Here is a 17,935-nt window from a genome sequence, read left to right on the forward strand (position 1 = left end):
GCATGGAAGACTGTGGAGAAATCCGCCCAGTGGACACAGTGCAAACTCATTTACGGTTACTCAACAATGTGCTGCTCACGGCTTTTTTTTCCAGAGAGAGAATTACATTGTGGTGAGCTGGAGTGTGAAAGCTTGAAATGTTAAACGAGCCTGAGACACAACAATGGCGATGTTTTAGAAGAGAGGGAAAGTGAAAGTGGCATGATGGACAAAAGCGGTCAGTTATGTAACATCGGTCATACTCACACTCGCTGTAAATGTTTTTCTCAACCAACCTTTGCTTGTTTCTTTTTGATACATTGAATTGACATCCAGTATACATCCAGTGGCGAGAGACACAACTAGAACAAGCTGAACAAAAACAACATATGACTTGTGGTCTGGGGTTTGAGTCCCACCTTTTGCTGCATGTCTTTCCCATCTCTACACTGTACACATTCTAATAAAGGTATAATATGCTACAAATAATAATAAAAAAACTCACAAAGAGATGAAGAAAAGGGAGGGAAAAAACACACATTTCAGAAACGATATGCTTGTATACAAGGCAGAATTTTATTTACAGAAGTGTCATAAAAGTAATGTAAAAAGAGGAGAAAAACAGTACATGATAAGCAGATATACCTGAAGAAAATGGCAAGAAGGGCAACACAGTGTCTCTAGGTTCAAGGAGGCTGAGGCTTGTATTTTTAGGACATGTCAGTACTGGTGACCTTTTTTCAACCAAGCTGTCACCAGTTGGATGTGAATTCTGTGTCTAACTTTGTGGTTTCACTGTTGTGTTATTTGTAAACATTTCCACAAAGAACGGAATCCTTCCAGATTTATGTAAAACACTTAAAAAATGAATTTATAAAACAAGACTCCATTCAAAGGCATATAAAGGAGAGAAAAGATATCACAGTGATATGGCGCCCGTGGCAGTCTACTCAGAAAATCTTTGCCTGGGATGGTTCTCTCAGTGTGGGACGTGCCAACGCTGAATCACAGTAAAACACGTTTAACATCTGTACAAATGGAAGGAGTTATGAGCAGGAGGAGGAAAGCACGACTGATCAAAATGAGGGATGAACTGTTTTTTGTTTTCCTTAAAAACATCCACTGATCAGTACTGCGATCTATTGTATCTAGTGGATTTTACCTGAGTGGATTACATTCTGCTGCTTTCCTCGTGTGGCTCATGGTCGCCCTCTCTAGGACAAAAGGGAAACATCTAATTTGCACTTGCACTTAGTTACCTCAAAATAGACATAAAGACAACACTTCTTCTCGACTACTCTGACGTGACATTTGACAATGACGACCTTGTTTAAGACAGACGGATTATGTGGACTAGACAGCTACGGGATGGACGAGCGCTGGAGCTGCCACCGGTGCAGCAGGAGGAGACGCTTTGCCTTTGTAGCCCAGCGACAGGATGTGTTTCTGCAGGTGTGCGATCCACTGCTCTTGAACAGACAGCGGCCCATGAAACACCTCCTCACAGAACCTGAACGGCAGCACAGAGAGGGGAGTGCGCTTCAATGAGGCAAAATAATGTCTTGATTATGTGATGAAACACCACACAGTTTAAATGTTCTGTGTTCGTCATTTATCACTGAAATTGCATCTACAATCATTTTATCCCACATTGTCTGACAGTGTCACATACATATGCATGTTCTGCAACTTTTCATTGAAACTATTAAAGTGAAATATCCAAACTCTGTGATCTTAATGGAAGATTTTTCACAGATGTCTCTGTGCATAATTTCTTATTCCCCCCCCAAAAAATTCAGCCTGGCATATTTGGCATCTTTGGAAAGTTTGACATCTCCACTAGAACTTAAAGTAAAGTTCTGCGGTTTTGAGCAACATTTGGCTGCACAGCCTGAGCTCGTACAGGCTGACCCACAAGCACACAGCTGCTTGTCATGTGGTTAAGAACACATTTTACTAAGTCAAGAATGATTTTTGATTTTTTTCCAGCAGGCAACAAGTTGTGAGTCATTCTCATCTCCTTTTCCCCTCATTCCCTGTCACTTCTCTACTGACTATATCCTAAAAATGGAAAAACACAGATTCTTCTAAAATGGACAATGAAAGCCGCTGAAAATGATGCTCTAAGTCCAGTCTGACTTGCATTAAGAGACTGTCCATTATGAAGGACTTTATTCGAATTTTTCTACACATACACAAACTCTATTGGTGTATTACTCTAAACCCTATTATTTACTGAATACAGTGGGATGTGATTATATATTATATAGACTGACCTGCACTTGAGGGAGTAGACTTTGCCCACCAGCTTGACCAGAGGTGTTAGGGGGGGCTTTGGCAGCAGAGCTGGGATGCTGCCTGACCGCGATGGTTGCTGGGAATTTTCTTCCCGTGCAGGCACAACATGTTTTGGTGGGTGGGCCCCTGAAACCACACAGAAAGGTGTTAGAGTAACATGCAGATACAAACTGTTTTCCTATGAGTCACGGTACATCTGCGTACAGCCGTCTTTCATCTCTCACCCCTTGGGGAGCGCACACCGGGGTCGCCGTGGGCTGCAGCAGACCGTGAGTGGCCTTGTGACTGTCTGGATGAGCCGGCAGTCACCCCCGAGTCATCTCTGCGCACCTTGTGCTCAGGATGGTGCCCTGAAAGCTTCAGGCTTGTCAGAGAGTCAGAGTCTGTGGAGAGAGAGGGCGATGCAGCAGTTCTCTGGGACTGAAAAAAAAATGAATATACAATGAGTTAGAATTAATTCTGCTTACATGAGACATGGTTAGTGTGTATACGAATCTGAATGGGGAATTATTTTAAAGATATTTTAGAGCACAGCTTACCTTCTTGATGTAAAGGTCTCCCATACGATAGCGTCGGGTTATGGCCGCTACCTTGACAGGGTCCCTCCGGATCAGCTTACTGAGGAGTTCGATTGGCGACGTCGCTCCGTCTGCCTTCCACTCGATGATTCCCAGCTGTCGGAGGTGGGCCCGTGCGTGACTGGCCAAGGCCTTGCGGTTTTCGAAATCAAACCCACAAAGCTCACAGGATGTGTCTGACGCAAAGCAGATAAGCAATTTTGAAACAAGAATCAGTATCTACATTACCAATGACAGATTAGAGTGAGGTTCAGAAATAATTTCAGGATTTTTATAACTGCGTAGAAATTTACACAAAGTTTTTAATGGACAAAGGTGGTTATTCTATCTGTTCAAATCCAGTGAAAAGATCAAAACCAACAATGTGTGAGATTGTCTCTCAATACTTCCCTATCCTGTCTGTTACACTCAGCCCCATTTGTTCCAACGTAAGATGTAAATCTTAAAGCAGGTCACAAAAACAATACATGGTGTCGTTTTTAAAAAATGCTCAAATAGCTGGCAACTGTTTGTTTTTAATAAACATAACTCACACAAGTCTAGTGGATTTGTTGAGGACTATTTTCAGCTGCAGGCTCACACAGGTGCTCTAGTGAGTATTGATGGCACCAGGACAGTGTTTGCAGGATTGACTCAGTGCACATGTTCATCTAGTAAGCAAACATGTCAAAGCGTACCATGATACAACAAAGTGATTGCTAAACTGACATAAAAGCCAAACCATCACAGTGGTTTTAATGTCTTACCTGCGTGTGCCCCACTCTTGCCAGACGGGGATTTCTCTTTCATGGAATAATCGAGAGGTGAGGTGCAGGATTTGGTGGCTGGTTCCCCAGACTGCAGGCTGTCCAGGGACCTTCTGGAGCCTGAAGGGGTCCACGTGGCTTTGCCTGATGACCCACTGGGCACAGGCTCTTTCCTGCCTTCTGCACTGTGCATCATGACCTCTTTGAGGAGATCAATTGGCGACGTTTTGATCGACCAGGTCAGGCCGAGCTGGCGCAGATGAGCGCGGGCGTGACATGACAGGGCTTTGCGGGTGTCAAACAGCTGGCCACAGAAATCGCAAAGGACCGTTGGTGGGGATTGTACATCTGGGGAGGAGACGGAGAAATAGTGGAGGTAGAATTAAGAAGCCACATCCAAAGTTTGGTGTACATACAAAACCAAACAAATGAATAATTATTCAAATAACTCCAAAATAAGGAGCATATATTGCAGTTGCTGAGAGCCTGAATGAAAAAAATGAATGCAGTTGGAGCATGTAATAACATGACATAGTACTGGACAGCTAGCATTTGCCAACAACTACTTAAATATTAATAGCTCTCTGCTGTACCTGCATTGAGAGGTTTTGAACCCACAGTTGCAGCAGGAGACTTCTGCACAGGAGAGGTGCTGTTAGCACTGGATCCCTTCGGTTGGACAGCCACCTCAATCTCCACAGGCTCAGGCTTGGGCTTCCTATGAAGGGGGTCCACTGCTAGCCGAAAGCCTTTCTTAGCTTTTGGAGCCCTGTTAACAGGAGGTTGAGGGTTGAGCTTTTCAGGGCTTGGGGAGAGGGATATGGAGGGAAACGAGGTCCGGGATTGGCCTGGAGCTGGAGACAGAGCCCGGGCTGCAGCAGACGGCGCTGCAGGTGAGCTGGTTGGTGTGCTCGTTTTGGGAGGGTGCATGGCTTCTAGCATGCCACTGCTGACCAGTTCCTGGATAGTGTCAATTGCAGAGCTTTTCCCCAGCAGGTCACTCACTCCCAGCTGACGCAGGTGAGAGCGTGCGTGGGAGGACAGACCTTTGCGGTTCTCAAACTCCTCCCCGCACAGAATACAGGTACAATCCTCTGATGTTTTAGGTCGTTTACTGGGAGGAGACGCAGGTGGAGAGGACAGACCGGAGGGATGTTTGGAGGAGGATCTAGGGGGACTGTTGGAGGTGAGCTCCTCCTGTTGTCCACTGGTGATGGGCTTGAGGTCCTCTTCCTCCATGATCTGGTAAAGAAGATCAATAGGGCTGCCCTTGATCTCACTGTCAGGGATTCCAATGTGGCGCAGATGGGCCCGAGCATGACTGGACAGGCCTTTGCGTGTCTCGTACCAGCAGCCACAAAGCTGGCACACATGGACCTCATCGCTGGTGTCTGAAGAAAATGATGAATCAAAAGGTAAAAATGAGACTAAACTCTGAACTTTGCAAAAACAAATATATTGCATTAATAACCACCTGTGTATTAATTATCATGTGATCACATGACGTACCTGGGTGTTAAATCTCTGTCTTGCACATACAGCTAATCCCCTCAAAGCTATCAACTTATCTTTAAAACATCATTTCAGAAGTCAGCCATACCTAAGGTGATGGGGGCGTCTGTTTCGAGCGGCGCCCACTGTGGCTTGGCTGTGGTCTGGTGCTCTAAGGAGGATGAGCTGTTGCCTTCACTTGCACCAGACTCAACCAGCCTAAGACCAGAGGGGGGTGAGGGCAGGAGAGAGGTTGCTGACTCTTTCAGTCTGGCTGGAGATCCCTGATGATCCATCTTCTGCGGAGTTGTCACAACTCTACTCCCTGCTTTGTAGGAGGCACTCGTGTCCTCTGGATCTGAGCGAGTCCCGGACTCCTGCTGGGATGTTGTTTTCAGAGGGGTCAACCCAGCGGAGTCTGCTTTGAAATTCGGGAGGGAGCCATCTCTCTCCTGGATGAGCTGGTAGAGGAGGTCTATGGGAGCTCCACTGCTTTCTGACAACGTCACACCTAGCTGCCGTAGGTGGAGGCGGGCGTGGCTGGAGAGCCCTCGTCGGGTCTCAAAGTATGTCCCACAGACCTCACATATGACTGGCTGGGGGGCTGCTATGGGGAAGTTCAGATGGGAGTTTGTCATCACAAATTGAATGGGAGAACTTCAGTCAGTGTCTCTAATCAAGAAAAAAATTGAAATGACCTAAAAAAAAAAAAAACACTCTTGATTGAAACTAAGATCTTGCTTCCAGACATGACAGCCTTTATATCTATGTCAAGATGTCAGACTGATGAGTGGCAATGAAGATAAATCAGTAGGGATGGACCAACCGACTTTTTCTCTCCCGATACAAATTGAGATATCTAAACTCAGAGAACGCTGTGGCACTGAAAACTGGAGAGGTTACCTGCCATGACAACGCAAAACTCTGATGTGGATCGTTCACATCTGGAAAAGTGTTATGCACAACTAAATTTTGACAAGGAATACAACTGAATAGGTTATTAAATTAAATGTTGTACAGGGAAAGGCCTGGGTCTGCTTAACTTATGAGAAATTATTCAAGAATCACGTCCACTATGGTACTGTGATGGATGCCTGATGATAATAATGATCAATGAAATTAGAGTAACGAGGACAGACACCACTGACACATTCAGTAACATAAGAAAAAATGTCATTATTGCTTACATGTTTATTAGTATGTCTCTTACCCTGTGAATCCATGGCTGCTGGTGCTGTGGCTTTATTCAGAGGGAGGAGAAAGTTCTGATCCTGCCATTTAAAAATGAAATATCAGTACTAGTGGTACAGTGTTAAAGATCATGGGTTTTCGGTTGTGATAGCTTCTGAAATTTAAAATAAACTTCCCTGCAACACCCAGACTGAGAAGTTTTTTAGAACATTTTGAACTTGTTGCTCTGACAGACGCTCAACCCTAAAGTACCGTGACACGACTGTAACATCGCGACAAAAAGTAGCCTGTTAACAAACGTCTGAACAGCTGTGGGTTGCAACTTGTAACGTTATTTGCTGTTACAGAAACTTCCCTATTTCCAGCTGTCTATTCACGTTTTTATATCTTTGAGCAAAATTCAATAGACTAAGTAAACCGTTCGTGGCTCAAGCATCTTGTACATTAAAGCTATAAAAGCTAACGATATTTCTGGTGCACCCTTTGTTTTTCTATGCAAGCATGCTAGCTCAAATTACAAGTTATTTGATCAAAATAGCGACTGACTACACGTTTTACGCCCTGGCCTGGAAATCAAGCTGCAATTATCAATTACAAATAATAGTTAATTTACCTAAAAGACCGAACAGAACACCTCAGTACATCAATTTCACTCCCACTGACCAGCTTAGCGGAAGTAATGGTCCACAAAAGTTCCTGTGCAGAGTTGTTTCAAAATAAAAGCGCCCAAGTTATAACACCAGTTCTTCGGGTGACCAACTGTGCCTCCTAGTGACCATCTGTAAAATAAGAGCAGGGAGTTTAATTGCAAGGTATTACTCCCTCGTGTTTCTATGACTAGTGACTTTTGTCCCACAGAAAAGTCCCTCATTTAATAAGTAAACAAACATTTATTTTTATTGTGAAATGGGTACGTCACGTTTTGTCTATGTTATTTATCATTTAATTACTAATATTTCGAATACAAATCATTGTTTAGTGTTAAATTCATTGCATTTTATTTTTTTCAGTAGCTTTTCTGTTTCTACAGCTATAAACTGGCCAAATATTTTAATTCAGGAGTAGGTTATATAGGTTTAAAAGTCTAATTTTAGACAGTAGTATTTCATCAAATGACAGTAAGTAATAACTTAAATATGAAGGTCTTTGTTTTGAGTTATCACGCCAAACATACTAATTGTTTACATGCAATTGTACCTACTCATTCTCTCACTCACTATTTTAGACGTGTATTCAAAACTAGGTCCTTTTGCCAAGGCAGTGCAGTAAAAGTTTATTTCGTTCAGGCAGATACAAAGAATGCGATCTAATCTCAACTTTTACTCTGAAGGAAGTCATTTTAACTTCCGGGGGCCACGGCTAGCCCTGCCTACTTCTTTCACGCAGCCGTCCCTCGTTTGAGTGCGCTCTCCTCCTGCCAGCAGCAGACCTCGGTACTGCCAACTTCTTCTCGGCTCTGCTCAAAGACCGGTGAGTCAGAAACTAACTACTCGTGTGACCCTTTTCAGTCAAAAGTTCACGTTGTGTCTGCACGGCTCGGCCAGGACCAGCAACTGTTTCTCCTGGAACAGGAAGACAACAAAGAAACCGGCTTACTACGTTGAGCTAACGTTAGGCTAGCCAGGCAGTGCGGCTCAGTTGCTCCTTAAGGAGCAGTTATTTGGGCCTGTTTCTGGCTCTTTCTTTGTCTCTATGCTGCAGCTTGCAGCAGAGACAGGACGGTGCCTCCTCGCTGTTTGACTGCAAATGTACGCCTTTGAGCTACAACGCTGAACTTTGACCGATCAATGTTTGCTACTCTGTAAATTATTCAGAATGACAAAGAATTATTGCATTTTGTCGGTTTTTGAAGTCTGACATGGACCGACATATACGGATCTTTCTTTTTTGCACCACTTTTTCATTGTTCCACCTAAGCGCAGCTTATTTTTAAGAATAAACATCTCATAGCAGCTTTGAAGGCCTGGTTGGATCATGTTTTACACACAATTATTAGTGTGTAAAATGAATTACATCTTTCTTGTCTGTATAATTGCAAAGGTTAAGCTTGCAGTTTTGTTTAAAACAAGCATATACTCCTGTCTACTGAAAGTATGTGTGTGTGTGTGTATGTATCAAATAAGTATCCTCTTATTGGTTTGTGCTTAGTATGCTTACATAAGCTTCTTAACAGGCTATTGTTCCCTGCAGGCTGAACATGACTTGCATGTGACTTTACATGGTTTGCCTATCTGAAACACTTTGAGCAGTGCACCAGTTATCAAAGCGCCGCAAGGCCTGTCTGTCTGTTTAAGCCTCGAGCACCTGGTCTTTTAGTTTAAATATCATATTTGTGCTTCGACTTATGTTTCCTGGGATCGATTTTGTTGCTGCCAGAGCTCCAGGTGGTGCCTTAGGCTCCACCCGGCTGATCTTTAAGGATGTGTGAGCATCAGGAATGTTGCAGTAACCATCGTATGTGCTATCGCTCCCTCAGTCATTTGCCACCAACACCATGTCTGCCGGAAACGCTAAGATTGGCCAGCCTGCCCCAGACTTCAGCGCCACAGCTGTGGTGGGTGGACAGTTCAAGGACATCAAGCTGTCAGACTACAGAGGTAACAGGTCTCTCATAGATCTTGTAGATGTATTTGCAGTTATTTGTGAGCTTCTGTCTGATATCCTCAGTCTAGCTTTGTATTTGCAGCATATGTAGCCTCATTCTTCTGCTTCTGACTGTGGGTTGACTAGAAGCAGTGCGCACTCATTTTCTCCCTCCTGCGCCCTTCAGGGAAGTACGTGATCTTCTTCTTCTACCCCCTGGACTTCACATTTGTGTGTCCCACTGAGATCGTGGCCTTCAGCGACAGGGCAGAGGAGTTCCGCAGCATTGGCTGCGAGGTGATCGGCTGCTCCATAGACTCTCACTTCAGTCACCTGGCGTGGTGAGATTTCCTGCTGACTGGACGAACATAATGACTTGAGCTGTACTGTAATTTGTCTGACTGCGTGCAGTAGGAGCCAGACAACTTGAATGTTCCTCAGCCAACCATTTGAAAGTAAAAGCCTACATGTGTCAGCAAGTGGTGTAAGCAGAAGCTTTGCTTTTGCACTGAGCTCTTGGTTTTGCCAGATCTGGAACAGCACCCACCCCTCTTCACAAGTTTATCTCCTGTCACTGCCTCTCCTGCATAGTCTTGATAAGTTCTGAGTCCTGATATACTGAGAAGAGGTAACGGTCTCTTCATCAAACTGCAAACTGGAGGAATCAAATGCTGAGGGGAATTTGAATGGCATAAAGAATTACTCAGCACAATTTTGTGCTGAGTAATTCTCAGTAACTGTGATCTAACTCTCTTTCTGGTGTCATTGTAGGTTTTGAGGAGCAGCTTCACTCATGTGTTGCATTATTTATGCAAGTTAGATTTTATCTTTCCAAAAGGTGTTTTTCAGTTCAATTATTTTATCCCCCGCCTCCACGTAGACAATTTATCCGTGAAATCCCATGACATGAATCTTAATGAGATTTACATTTTTTAAAATTACTTAAGGCACAGTGCATTAGAATAAGTAAGATGTATTGTTAGTAAGTGTAATGTCGGTGCCTTTTGTGCACTTACAATGCTAAATGGGTTTTTCACTGGCATGTTGTCCCCCTTTCCTACAGGATCAACACACCAAGGAAGCAGGGAGGTCTGGGTAACATGAAAATCCCCCTTGTGGCAGATCTCACCAAGACCATCTCCAGAGACTACGGTGTTCTGAAGGAGGATGACGGCATTGCATACAGGTCAGCCTGCTTATGTCACAGTCTAGTGGGAGCTAGAATGTAGTAATCACTCTGCTCTATCATTACCTCCGTAAGCACTGAAAGTGGGGAGAGAATGAAATATGTAGGACGCCTGATTCGTTTGGCCGCCATGTAAAACAGAAACAGAATTTGATAACTTGTTTTTTTTTTTTTTTTTCCAAAGACAATGAATTTAATGTTGGACCTTATCAACTTAATAGATTTTTAAATATTATTATTATTATTATTAAATATACGCTTCTTCTGAATTTGATGCCAGCAACACATTTCAAACAAGTTGGGACAGGAGGTACCAAAGACTGGGAAAGTGAACAGGGTGATGGGTAACAGGTGATGGTCATGATTGGGTATGAAAGCAAGCAGTGATGAGGCGAGTTTCACAATTTTGTGAAACATTATTTATGTTTTACACGGCGTACCTTTTTTTTACAAATCGGTTATACGTGAAACAATTCTGTGCAGTAGTAAAACTCCAACTTTTGCCTCTCAGGGGTCTGTTTGTGATTGACGACAAGGGCATCCTGAGGCAGATCACCATCAATGACTTGCCTGTGGGTCGCTCTGTGGATGAGACTCTGCGCCTGGTCCAGGCCTTCCAGCACACCGACAAACATGGAGAAGGTGAGTACAATCCCTGGAAAGACCCCCCCCCCCCCCAGTTCACTCTTCAGTTAATTTATTTGTGGCTCTCCAGGACTACATGCAAATACTCAGTGCTTAGTTTTTTGCCCCCTCCCGCCTTTAAAAGCCATTTCCTTTCACTATGTCTTGTCCATGTATGCTTACTTTTTTTTTTTTTACTTGATTTTTTTCCCCTAAGTGCTGTCAAGCAAGTAAAATGAATTAATTACATTCCTTGTGATTAATCCATTGAAATAAATTTCATATATCAGTATTTGATATGAGAAGCAATTGAAAATACTTCAAATCAAATGGATTTTGGAAGATGAGTGAATCAGACATTATAAACTTTAAATGTCAAAGTCTTTTGTTTTTTTTTCCTCTGTTCAAATGCAGTAATGGCCATAATCCAAAGTAGGACCTAATGCATTTTGACTGAGGATGCAGTCTGTACAGTAAATTAATAATGAAGTACTGCTCTTCTCTTTGTGTCAGACCATGAATCACCCAGTTACAGCTGAGAAAATGCTGTCTGAGTCTGGATTTTGTTTTGTTGAGGTTGTTAAAAGCTCCTCTGCTTCAGATATTTGATATTTAGTTATGCTGGGCTTGTGCTTCAAGGTTTTTGGGTTTGTTTTTTTTTTTGCACTTTCATCAGTGACTTATAGAAACACCCCATTTGATGTGTAATTTAAAAATACTTTGCGCTGCACATCTCACACAAAGCACATATGTATTTTAAATGAGTTTACCGATAGCTGTAAACTGACTTGGCAGTTTTAGTTGGTTTGTGGACATAGCCTTACATTATTAGTTCATCCTCCCGGGTATTTACACATGTACTTTTCCCTCAGTGTATGCAAAGTTCAGTGTCTGTCACTTGTGCCTTGAGGGTAAACTTTGCCCCTTCTCCGTTTCCACACAGTGTGCCCCGCTGGCTGGAAACCTGGGAGTGACACAATCATCCCTGATGTCGAGAAGAGCAAAGACTTCTTCTCCAAGCAGTAAATGTGAAGGTCTTCGAGCTGACTTCCTACCTGTAGCACTTACCTTCAGATCAGAGGTGTCCCTGTGAAGCAGTATCTCATGGCGTCCAATCTAATGTATTAAACCCAACACAATTTCAGAACTCGTTAGGTAAATCCTTTGTTGCAAACTTATCTTTGTACGTCCAATGTACAACAGGTGGGGCGACCTCATAGTCTAAAGCACTGAAAGTATAGTTTTGTTCTTTTTTTTTCAGAAAAAAAGTATCAATATTTTTCCTTGCTGTCTTGAATAATTTACTACCATCTTTATTAAAACGGTGGGAAAATTGTGACCAAGTGTGTTTTGTCTGACAACGTAGCAGAGCTGCTGTTTATTAAATCCTGAAAGTCATTCCACATGTGACCTCTGGGCGGTGCCATACATCTTCCTGAATCTGTTTCGGTGCCTGCTCCTTCGTGACTTCACAACTTGAAAGTATTATGCCAACAGGCGTTTTTGGAATTAACTTTGTGTGTTTTTCCTGTGCCCTGTGCCTGGCGGAGGATCTGAGCACGTCACGAGGCTGTCTTTGTTAATGTTGGAGTTACTGCGGTTTGACTCAGCACAACAACCTTGCATTGCCAAATGGCACTGCAGCTTATTGGGAAAGATTGGATTATTGGATGTGATTTATCACAGACCTGCATGACTGTCCCAGCTACAGATACTTGACACTGAGGAGAGTAGTTATCCGTGTATTCGATTATGGGTTTGTTTGTTTTTTTAATTCTTTTTCAGAGTAATAACTATACCACCCCCCCATTTCCTGAGAAACTAGCAGTGGACGACACCCAAGTAACGACATGTCCATGTCTTCATTACTGAAATAAAAACAATGAGATATCATCACTCTTCAAATAAAATAATCCTGATTTTGTGCCAAAGTATATACAAGTTATTGGACTATTTATGTTGTGTGTGTGTCTGTGGATCCTACATATAACTTGTCACCTCAACCCCTCATCCATTAATTTCTACCAGCTTTTGTTCTGGCACCAGTTCTCGTGGGTTCAGACTGGTTCTTACCGATCAGACAGAAACTCTATTGTTTGTGTGGAACTTTTTTTTTTGTTTTTTTTTAAACAATTTTTCCTGAGCTCGTGTTCTCGCGACTTGTTTTGGGAAACTGAAAGCAGAATGGGGAAACTCCCCTAACACGAGTGAACCACTCATTGACAAACCTTTTCATTTATACACAGACACACTGCGGTGTGAAGGGGGGAGCGCAGCATTTCTGACGGGTAATGTAGGAGGGAGTTCCCGGAAACCTGTCCGCGATGTGACGTCTGCCAGCAAAGTTGACCATATATAGACTGACGTATGTACGTCAATACGGAAACAATCCTACGCTGGGACGTCTCTAACGTCAATCAGCTACTGCTGACCAGCGACATGGTTGACAACAGTGTGGTTATGATAACGAGAATTACTTCGGCATTTCTAAGAGATGACTTTTTAAATACGCATAACCTCAAGAAACAACACCACACATTTCTCAGTTTCATAATTTCATTTACTTAAATATATACTGTACAAGTTAAAAAAAACAGGCTCATCAGGCTCAACCTGACAAACAAATAACTTACATAAGAATGATTCACAAACTAAAGTAAAATGTAAACAGGCAACGCCAAGACGACACTTTCAATAACTTGTTCAAAAATGCCCGAAGTGTTTTAGTCTTTCATGGTTTCTGTGTAGGCTCCTTTTTTTCAGCAAGGGACCATAATGATCCAGTTCTGTCATCGCGTAAAGACATCGTTCACTGTGTTGTCAGTGCAGTTCTTGTCCAGTGTTTTTCAAAGTGCATTGCTCCTTCAATAAGACTTTACTTTGGGCGCTAACATGAGCTGGCAGCCACTGCTCACGTGTGTCATGACTTTCTGTTTGAGTTGGGCCACCTGCTCTCGCAATAGAGAAGCCGTGTTTGACAGTCCGGCGTTGTCCGTTTTCAACACTTTCACCTTGTCCTCCAGACGGGAGATGCGCTCCAGCTTGCGCCTCCGACACTTGGAGGCTGCGAGCCGGTTCCTCAGCCGCTTGCGCTCCGCTTTGATGCGCTCCTGGTTCTCCATGTCGAGGGGGGACATCGGCGGAGAACCGCTGTCGCTGCTTTGCATGTCGGGAACTATCTGAGGCTCCTCTTTCAACCCGCCGAACCGCTGCGAGTGGATGCCCACGCCGGCCAGGGAGTGCTGGAAGTGGTGAGATCCGTGCGCAACGGCCTGCGGGTGCTGGTGGTACTGGTGGTGCGGCAGGTAGCTGATAGTGGTGGAGGGATAGCTGGCTGCGGAGGACAGGCTGGGGTTCGTGGTGCAGCTGCCCAGGGTGGTGTACTCGAGCTGCTCTGGCTGCATGGATGAGCCGAACACGGAGGCTGGAGCCGAGCAGGAAATGCCACCGGAGCCGATGGACACGTTCGGCGGAGCCATCTGGTTCATCTTGTGCAGGTCGTCCAACGCTTTAACAAAGCCCTCAGCGAAGCCCTCCTGCTCCTCTGTGATCCCGCGGTTGTAGAGGTAATGGGCAGGTGTCGGCGTTGTAGTGATGACCCCGTTGCTGTTTTGGATGATCAGTCGCTCCAATTCAGGAGAAGCGAGCTTCAGAGAGCCTACGTCCGCCGTCCCCGCTGGATAGAAATCACTGTCGGCGCGCAGGTGCTGCGACTTGAAGTTTGAGTTCCGATATGAGTCGGAGAAGTTCAAGTTCATATTCTGCTTTAGCAGCTTGTAGTCTGGCAGCGCTGCGCCTGGATGGCCATAAGCAGAGAGAAACGAGTCGTCATAAAAAGGCTGTTCCATTATTGTGGACATATTTCAAATCAGACAGTCAAATACAAGAGTGCGCTGCAAAGATGCTGCTTGGACACCAAGGCGTCAGTGTCCCAAATGATTCAATCTCCAGCACAAAGTCCCGCTGTATTATTATACTGAAGATGATCAAATCTACCAAAAACAGAGCAAAACTTCCAAAATAGTGGAACTGTACTGTACCAAGTCGTCGATTTGTACCTTTAGTCGGATTCAAAGCGGAGTCCAGTGACTAATTCAGATGTTTTCATTCCACTCGTGAGTAGAAGAGTCTGTTCTGTTCTGAGTCTGAGCTTCGCTTCTGTTTCCTCTTTACTGACAGGCGCCCGCTGCGCGCCGCTGATTTTATCAGACACGCGCTCAAGCCAGCCTGCTGATTGGTTGCTTTCTCTGTGGTCCCCGCCTCCGGGATGTCAGACAGGCTCGATGACGTTTTTGCCAGGAACGAGGAGCGTAAACAAGACGAGGCCTATTAGGCGTGGGGAAAAAGTCAACCCAGGGAAACGCATAAAGTACCTGAAGAGCACGTCCACACTCCTCGCCTTCTGTAAACAAGTCACTTGACACGTGCCTTCAATGTGCCTCACATCTCTAAGCCATCCAAAATCACAATGAGCCTTTTCCAACTTTACCATGACACCTAAACCACTCCAACAACCACTTTGCCTTTCACCAGCAGTGCCATCGGTAAGGATATACAGTCCGGTGCTGAGTCATGCCATCCAAACTGATACAGGCCGGCCCATATTTGGATATCCTGGCGGTTCCTCCCCGACAGGAGCGGGAAGCCGATCCCATCCTGGACCGCTTCCAGTGCTCCGGGATGTGGGAGGCGGAGGAGGCGCAGTGCTGCCCTCCTTCAGCCCGCAGGCAGGGAGAGGATGGGTAGGTGGCGTAAACTCTTGGGCGTGATGTCTTCGAACATGCCTGAAGCACAATGAGCGTCTGGCGTATGCTCGGGCTATTAGACATAACTATGTATTAATGTGATTTAAAAAAAAAACAACAACAATATTTAAAGATAATGATCAGGTAGGACTAATAGCCTGCTCAGTGAGGGAGAGACAAACTGCTCAGTGCGAGTTCACTGTTACAAAAACTGCTGTAATGAATCTTGTAGGAATGAGGTAACTGTATGATTGAAAATTAATTAAAAGGTAGTAGTGTCTAATTGAACCTGACTCCAGTCTGCTGGCATTTTAATTCTCTTCTCCTCGGCCTCACTGGTTTGAAGGTTTTTATTGCGTTCCTATAGGAATGACAGCCTGGAAGATACGTGAGAGTAAAGACATGTCCCCCTGAACGAACACCTGTTCCATGGAAAAGACGTCTTTGTTTTCTCTGCATGTTAATGACCCCTGAATCACTTCCCAGAGGGCCAAGCGCCCACGCGCGTTCATATCGTCTCGTTCGACTTTTCCACCTTCTGCTTATACCTATCCTCAGGTCACATCTGAATGTGCATGTGTTTTGTTTTGTTTTTTTTCCTTATTATGGCAGCACCTTATCCATCCATTTTTTAAGTAACCCATTTTAAATGTAGTAATGGGCCAGGAGGATGAGGTTCTTTATTGATGTAAAGGTGTCTTAAAGATTAAATTAAAGGAATAGTTCGCACACTGAAGCCGTAACATTGAGCAGACTGGTGTTATACTTGGGAGTATGGGTCAAGCTCCAGAACTGCTGAATCCTACATTTCCCATAATGCAGTTTAATAGCAGCCTTCTTTACATGCTTCCCTGCCACCCTTTTAATAATCTCCACACCCCTGGTTTCAGGCCTACTGTTTCGAAAAATAAAACTCAAGCCAATGCAGAATACAACCCTGATGACTTCACTATGACATCATCAGGGTTATTTTCCCGGACTCGACAAAGACCCACGCAGAGCCACAGAAGACATTATACAACTGTTTTCACAGGCTGAGCAGCACTACTCACAGCGTGTAATGATGCGGCCCTAAAATAATATCACCGTACTTCAGGGTTTTTCTGCGGTAATGATATTTTTAACAATATGACAAAATAGCTTCATTTGATGGTGATTTTGAATTACAGGTTTAACAATTCTTTTTAAAGTGTTAATGATATGTGATAATCATATGATAATCATATGATAAGATAAGGTTGACCTTTGAACCCTCGCCGTCACCTTTGCCCCAATACACACCTCAAGTGAGTTAAAGCAGGTGTAGCAGTCACATGATTTAGTTACTTGCATTTGTCTCTAACAGCATCGGCATTGGGCAGGTTGTTTGTGCGCTCCCTCGGTTTGCAGCTTGACCGGCAGTCTTGCAGCGGTCAGTCTGGGCCGAGCTCCTCCCACTGAAGCAGTGGTGTGATGTGGCGTTCAGAGCTCCTGACAGTGAGAAGAAACTTCAGGGGAAACAGAGAAACAGAAGTGGTTTCAGGGAAACGGAGTATCACTGAGTGGTCAGTTCCAGTTTCAGAGTGACCTCATCCATGTGCTAAAGGTGACTTTGAGATGTTACAAAACTGTGACCTCTTATCACACATGGTTTGAAACTGATAAATGCTTCAGATTAGATAATAAATAAATGGCCTGCATGATGATGTTCAGAACACTCCATTTGATTTATATATTGTTGGTCTGCAGTCTTTTTTTTTCTTTTTTTGGTCTGATTATGTGACTCAGAGTCTCTCGCCTTCAGCCCGATTGAGTGAGGACGATTCAAATGTCTTCTGTGGCTTATCGCTGCTAAATTTGCATGTGCTGGAAACTGTTACTGTGGAACCTTTACATGCGACTTTCCTATTTGAGACCCATAATTGGCTCCGCGGCGCTGAACAATTCCTTGCTCACGTGCTCATGATTATAGGGGCCTATGCGCCGAAATTCAGAGAGGCACACCTCATACATGCAATTCTGTCACTTTCTTTGAGCGCTGGTGTGATTCAGGATGACAGATAGGACGACAAAGAACAAAAGCAGCAGCAGAAATAGGAAGAAAACAAACATGAAAGGACAGAGGAGAGTATGGACGCCTGTGGCTGAGCCATATAAAGACACTTTTCCATTGGCTATTAGTTCATCACTGGGCTACGTGAAAACTGCTCGCTGTGCCCTGGAGAGAGACTGAGGGGAGGTGAAGTGAGCTGTGGGAGGTAGAAGCCTATGATGGCGTATATGAGAGGAAATAATTGAATTTGTCACATTGTACTGTACAAGGGTGACATTTATAAGAAAGTCTTTAATGTCAACCACACACCTGTACTCGTTCACTTATGAATCATGCTTCTGAAATATTTTTTTCCTCAGAATTCAATGATCTGGAACCAGCCAGCACTGCTGAGAGCGCTGATTCCGTCATCGTGTGAGGTGAATTGCTAAATCAGTAATTATCAAAGTCATTTCACAGGAAATTAGAGGTAGTTCAATCAA

General features: G+C 44.0%; 3 protein-coding genes across 5 annotated transcripts; 1 reads left to right on the forward strand and 2 right to left on the reverse strand.

Annotated features, from left to right (window-relative positions):
* Nucleotides 1-539: 539 nt before the first annotated feature.
* LOC121604268 (protein Wiz-like) lies at nucleotides 540-6,965 on the reverse strand. Of its 3 annotated transcripts, XR_006006743.1 has the most exons (10): nucleotides 6,897-6,965; nucleotides 6,303-6,363; nucleotides 5,202-5,699; nucleotides 4,195-4,992; nucleotides 3,602-3,949; nucleotides 2,817-3,031; nucleotides 2,502-2,697; nucleotides 2,256-2,403; nucleotides 1,142-1,489; nucleotides 540-1,007 (listed from the first exon to the last, which is right to left on the reverse strand). XR_006006743.1 is itself a non-coding variant. In XM_041933745.1 (9 exons), exons 2-9 carry the CDS (start codon nucleotides 6,313-6,315, stop codon nucleotides 1,333-1,335), a joined length of 2,373 nt encoding a protein of 790 aa, XP_041789679.1. In that variant the 5' UTR covers nucleotides 6,316-6,363; nucleotides 6,897-6,965; the 3' UTR covers nucleotides 540-1,332. The 3 variants fall into 3 exon arrangements, 2 of the variants coding, with proteins under 2 accessions (XP_041789679.1, XP_041789680.1); XM_041933745.1 differs by having other exon boundaries at nucleotides 540-1,489; XM_041933746.1 differs by having other exon boundaries at nucleotides 540-1,489; nucleotides 5,202-5,696; nucleotides 6,897-6,951.
* A 676-nt stretch (nucleotides 6,966-7,641) lies between these two features.
* prdx2 (peroxiredoxin 2) lies at nucleotides 7,642-12,015 on the forward strand. The gene is made up of 6 exons (XM_041963993.1): nucleotides 7,642-7,753; nucleotides 8,760-8,880; nucleotides 9,054-9,207; nucleotides 9,930-10,052; nucleotides 10,564-10,694; nucleotides 11,620-12,015. The coding sequence occupies exons 2-6, from the start codon at nucleotides 8,778-8,780 to the stop codon at nucleotides 11,700-11,702; spliced, it is 594 nt and encodes a 197-aa protein (XP_041819927.1). The 5' UTR covers nucleotides 7,642-7,753; nucleotides 8,760-8,777; the 3' UTR covers nucleotides 11,703-12,015.
* A 1,205-nt stretch (nucleotides 12,016-13,220) lies between these two features.
* Nucleotides 13,221-14,856, reverse strand: LOC121603942 (transcription factor jun-B-like). Its single transcript, XM_041933275.1, has one exon. The coding sequence runs from the start codon at nucleotides 14,534-14,536 to the stop codon at nucleotides 13,541-13,543; it is 996 nt and encodes a 331-aa protein (XP_041789209.1). The 5' UTR covers nucleotides 14,537-14,856; the 3' UTR covers nucleotides 13,221-13,540.
* Nucleotides 14,857-17,935: the final 3,079 nt, after the last annotated feature.

This window comes from Chelmon rostratus, chromosome 3, assembly GCF_017976325.1.
Source record: "Chelmon rostratus isolate fCheRos1 chromosome 3, fCheRos1.pri, whole genome shotgun sequence".
Classification (NCBI taxonomy): Eukaryota; Metazoa; Chordata; class Actinopteri; order Chaetodontiformes; family Chaetodontidae; genus Chelmon; species Chelmon rostratus.

Coding starts and splice junctions, on each gene's coding strand:
- LOC121603942 (XM_041933275.1), bottom strand. CDS start 14,536: ATGTCCACAATAATGGAACAGCCTTTTTATGACGACTCGTTTCTCTCT.
- prdx2 (XM_041963993.1), top strand. CDS start 8,778: ATGTCTGCCGGAAACGCTAAGATTGGCCAGCCTGCCCCAGACTTCAGC. Junction 9,208..9,929: donor CACTTCAGTCACCTGGCGTG/GTGAGATTTCCT, acceptor CCTTTCCTACAG/GATCAACACACCAAGGAAGC. Junction 10,053..10,563: donor GATGACGGCATTGCATACAG/GTCAGCCTGCTT, acceptor TTTGCCTCTCAG/GGGTCTGTTTGTGATTGACG.
- LOC121604268 (XM_041933745.1), bottom strand. Junction 2,698..2,816: donor GAGACCTTTACATCAAGAAG/GTAAGCTGTGCT, acceptor TTTTTTTTTCAG/TCCCAGAGAACTGCTGCATC. Junction 1,490..2,255: donor GTCTACTCCCTCAAGTGCAG/GTCAGTCTATAT, acceptor GCTGCCGTTCAG/GTTCTGTGAGGAGGTGTTTC.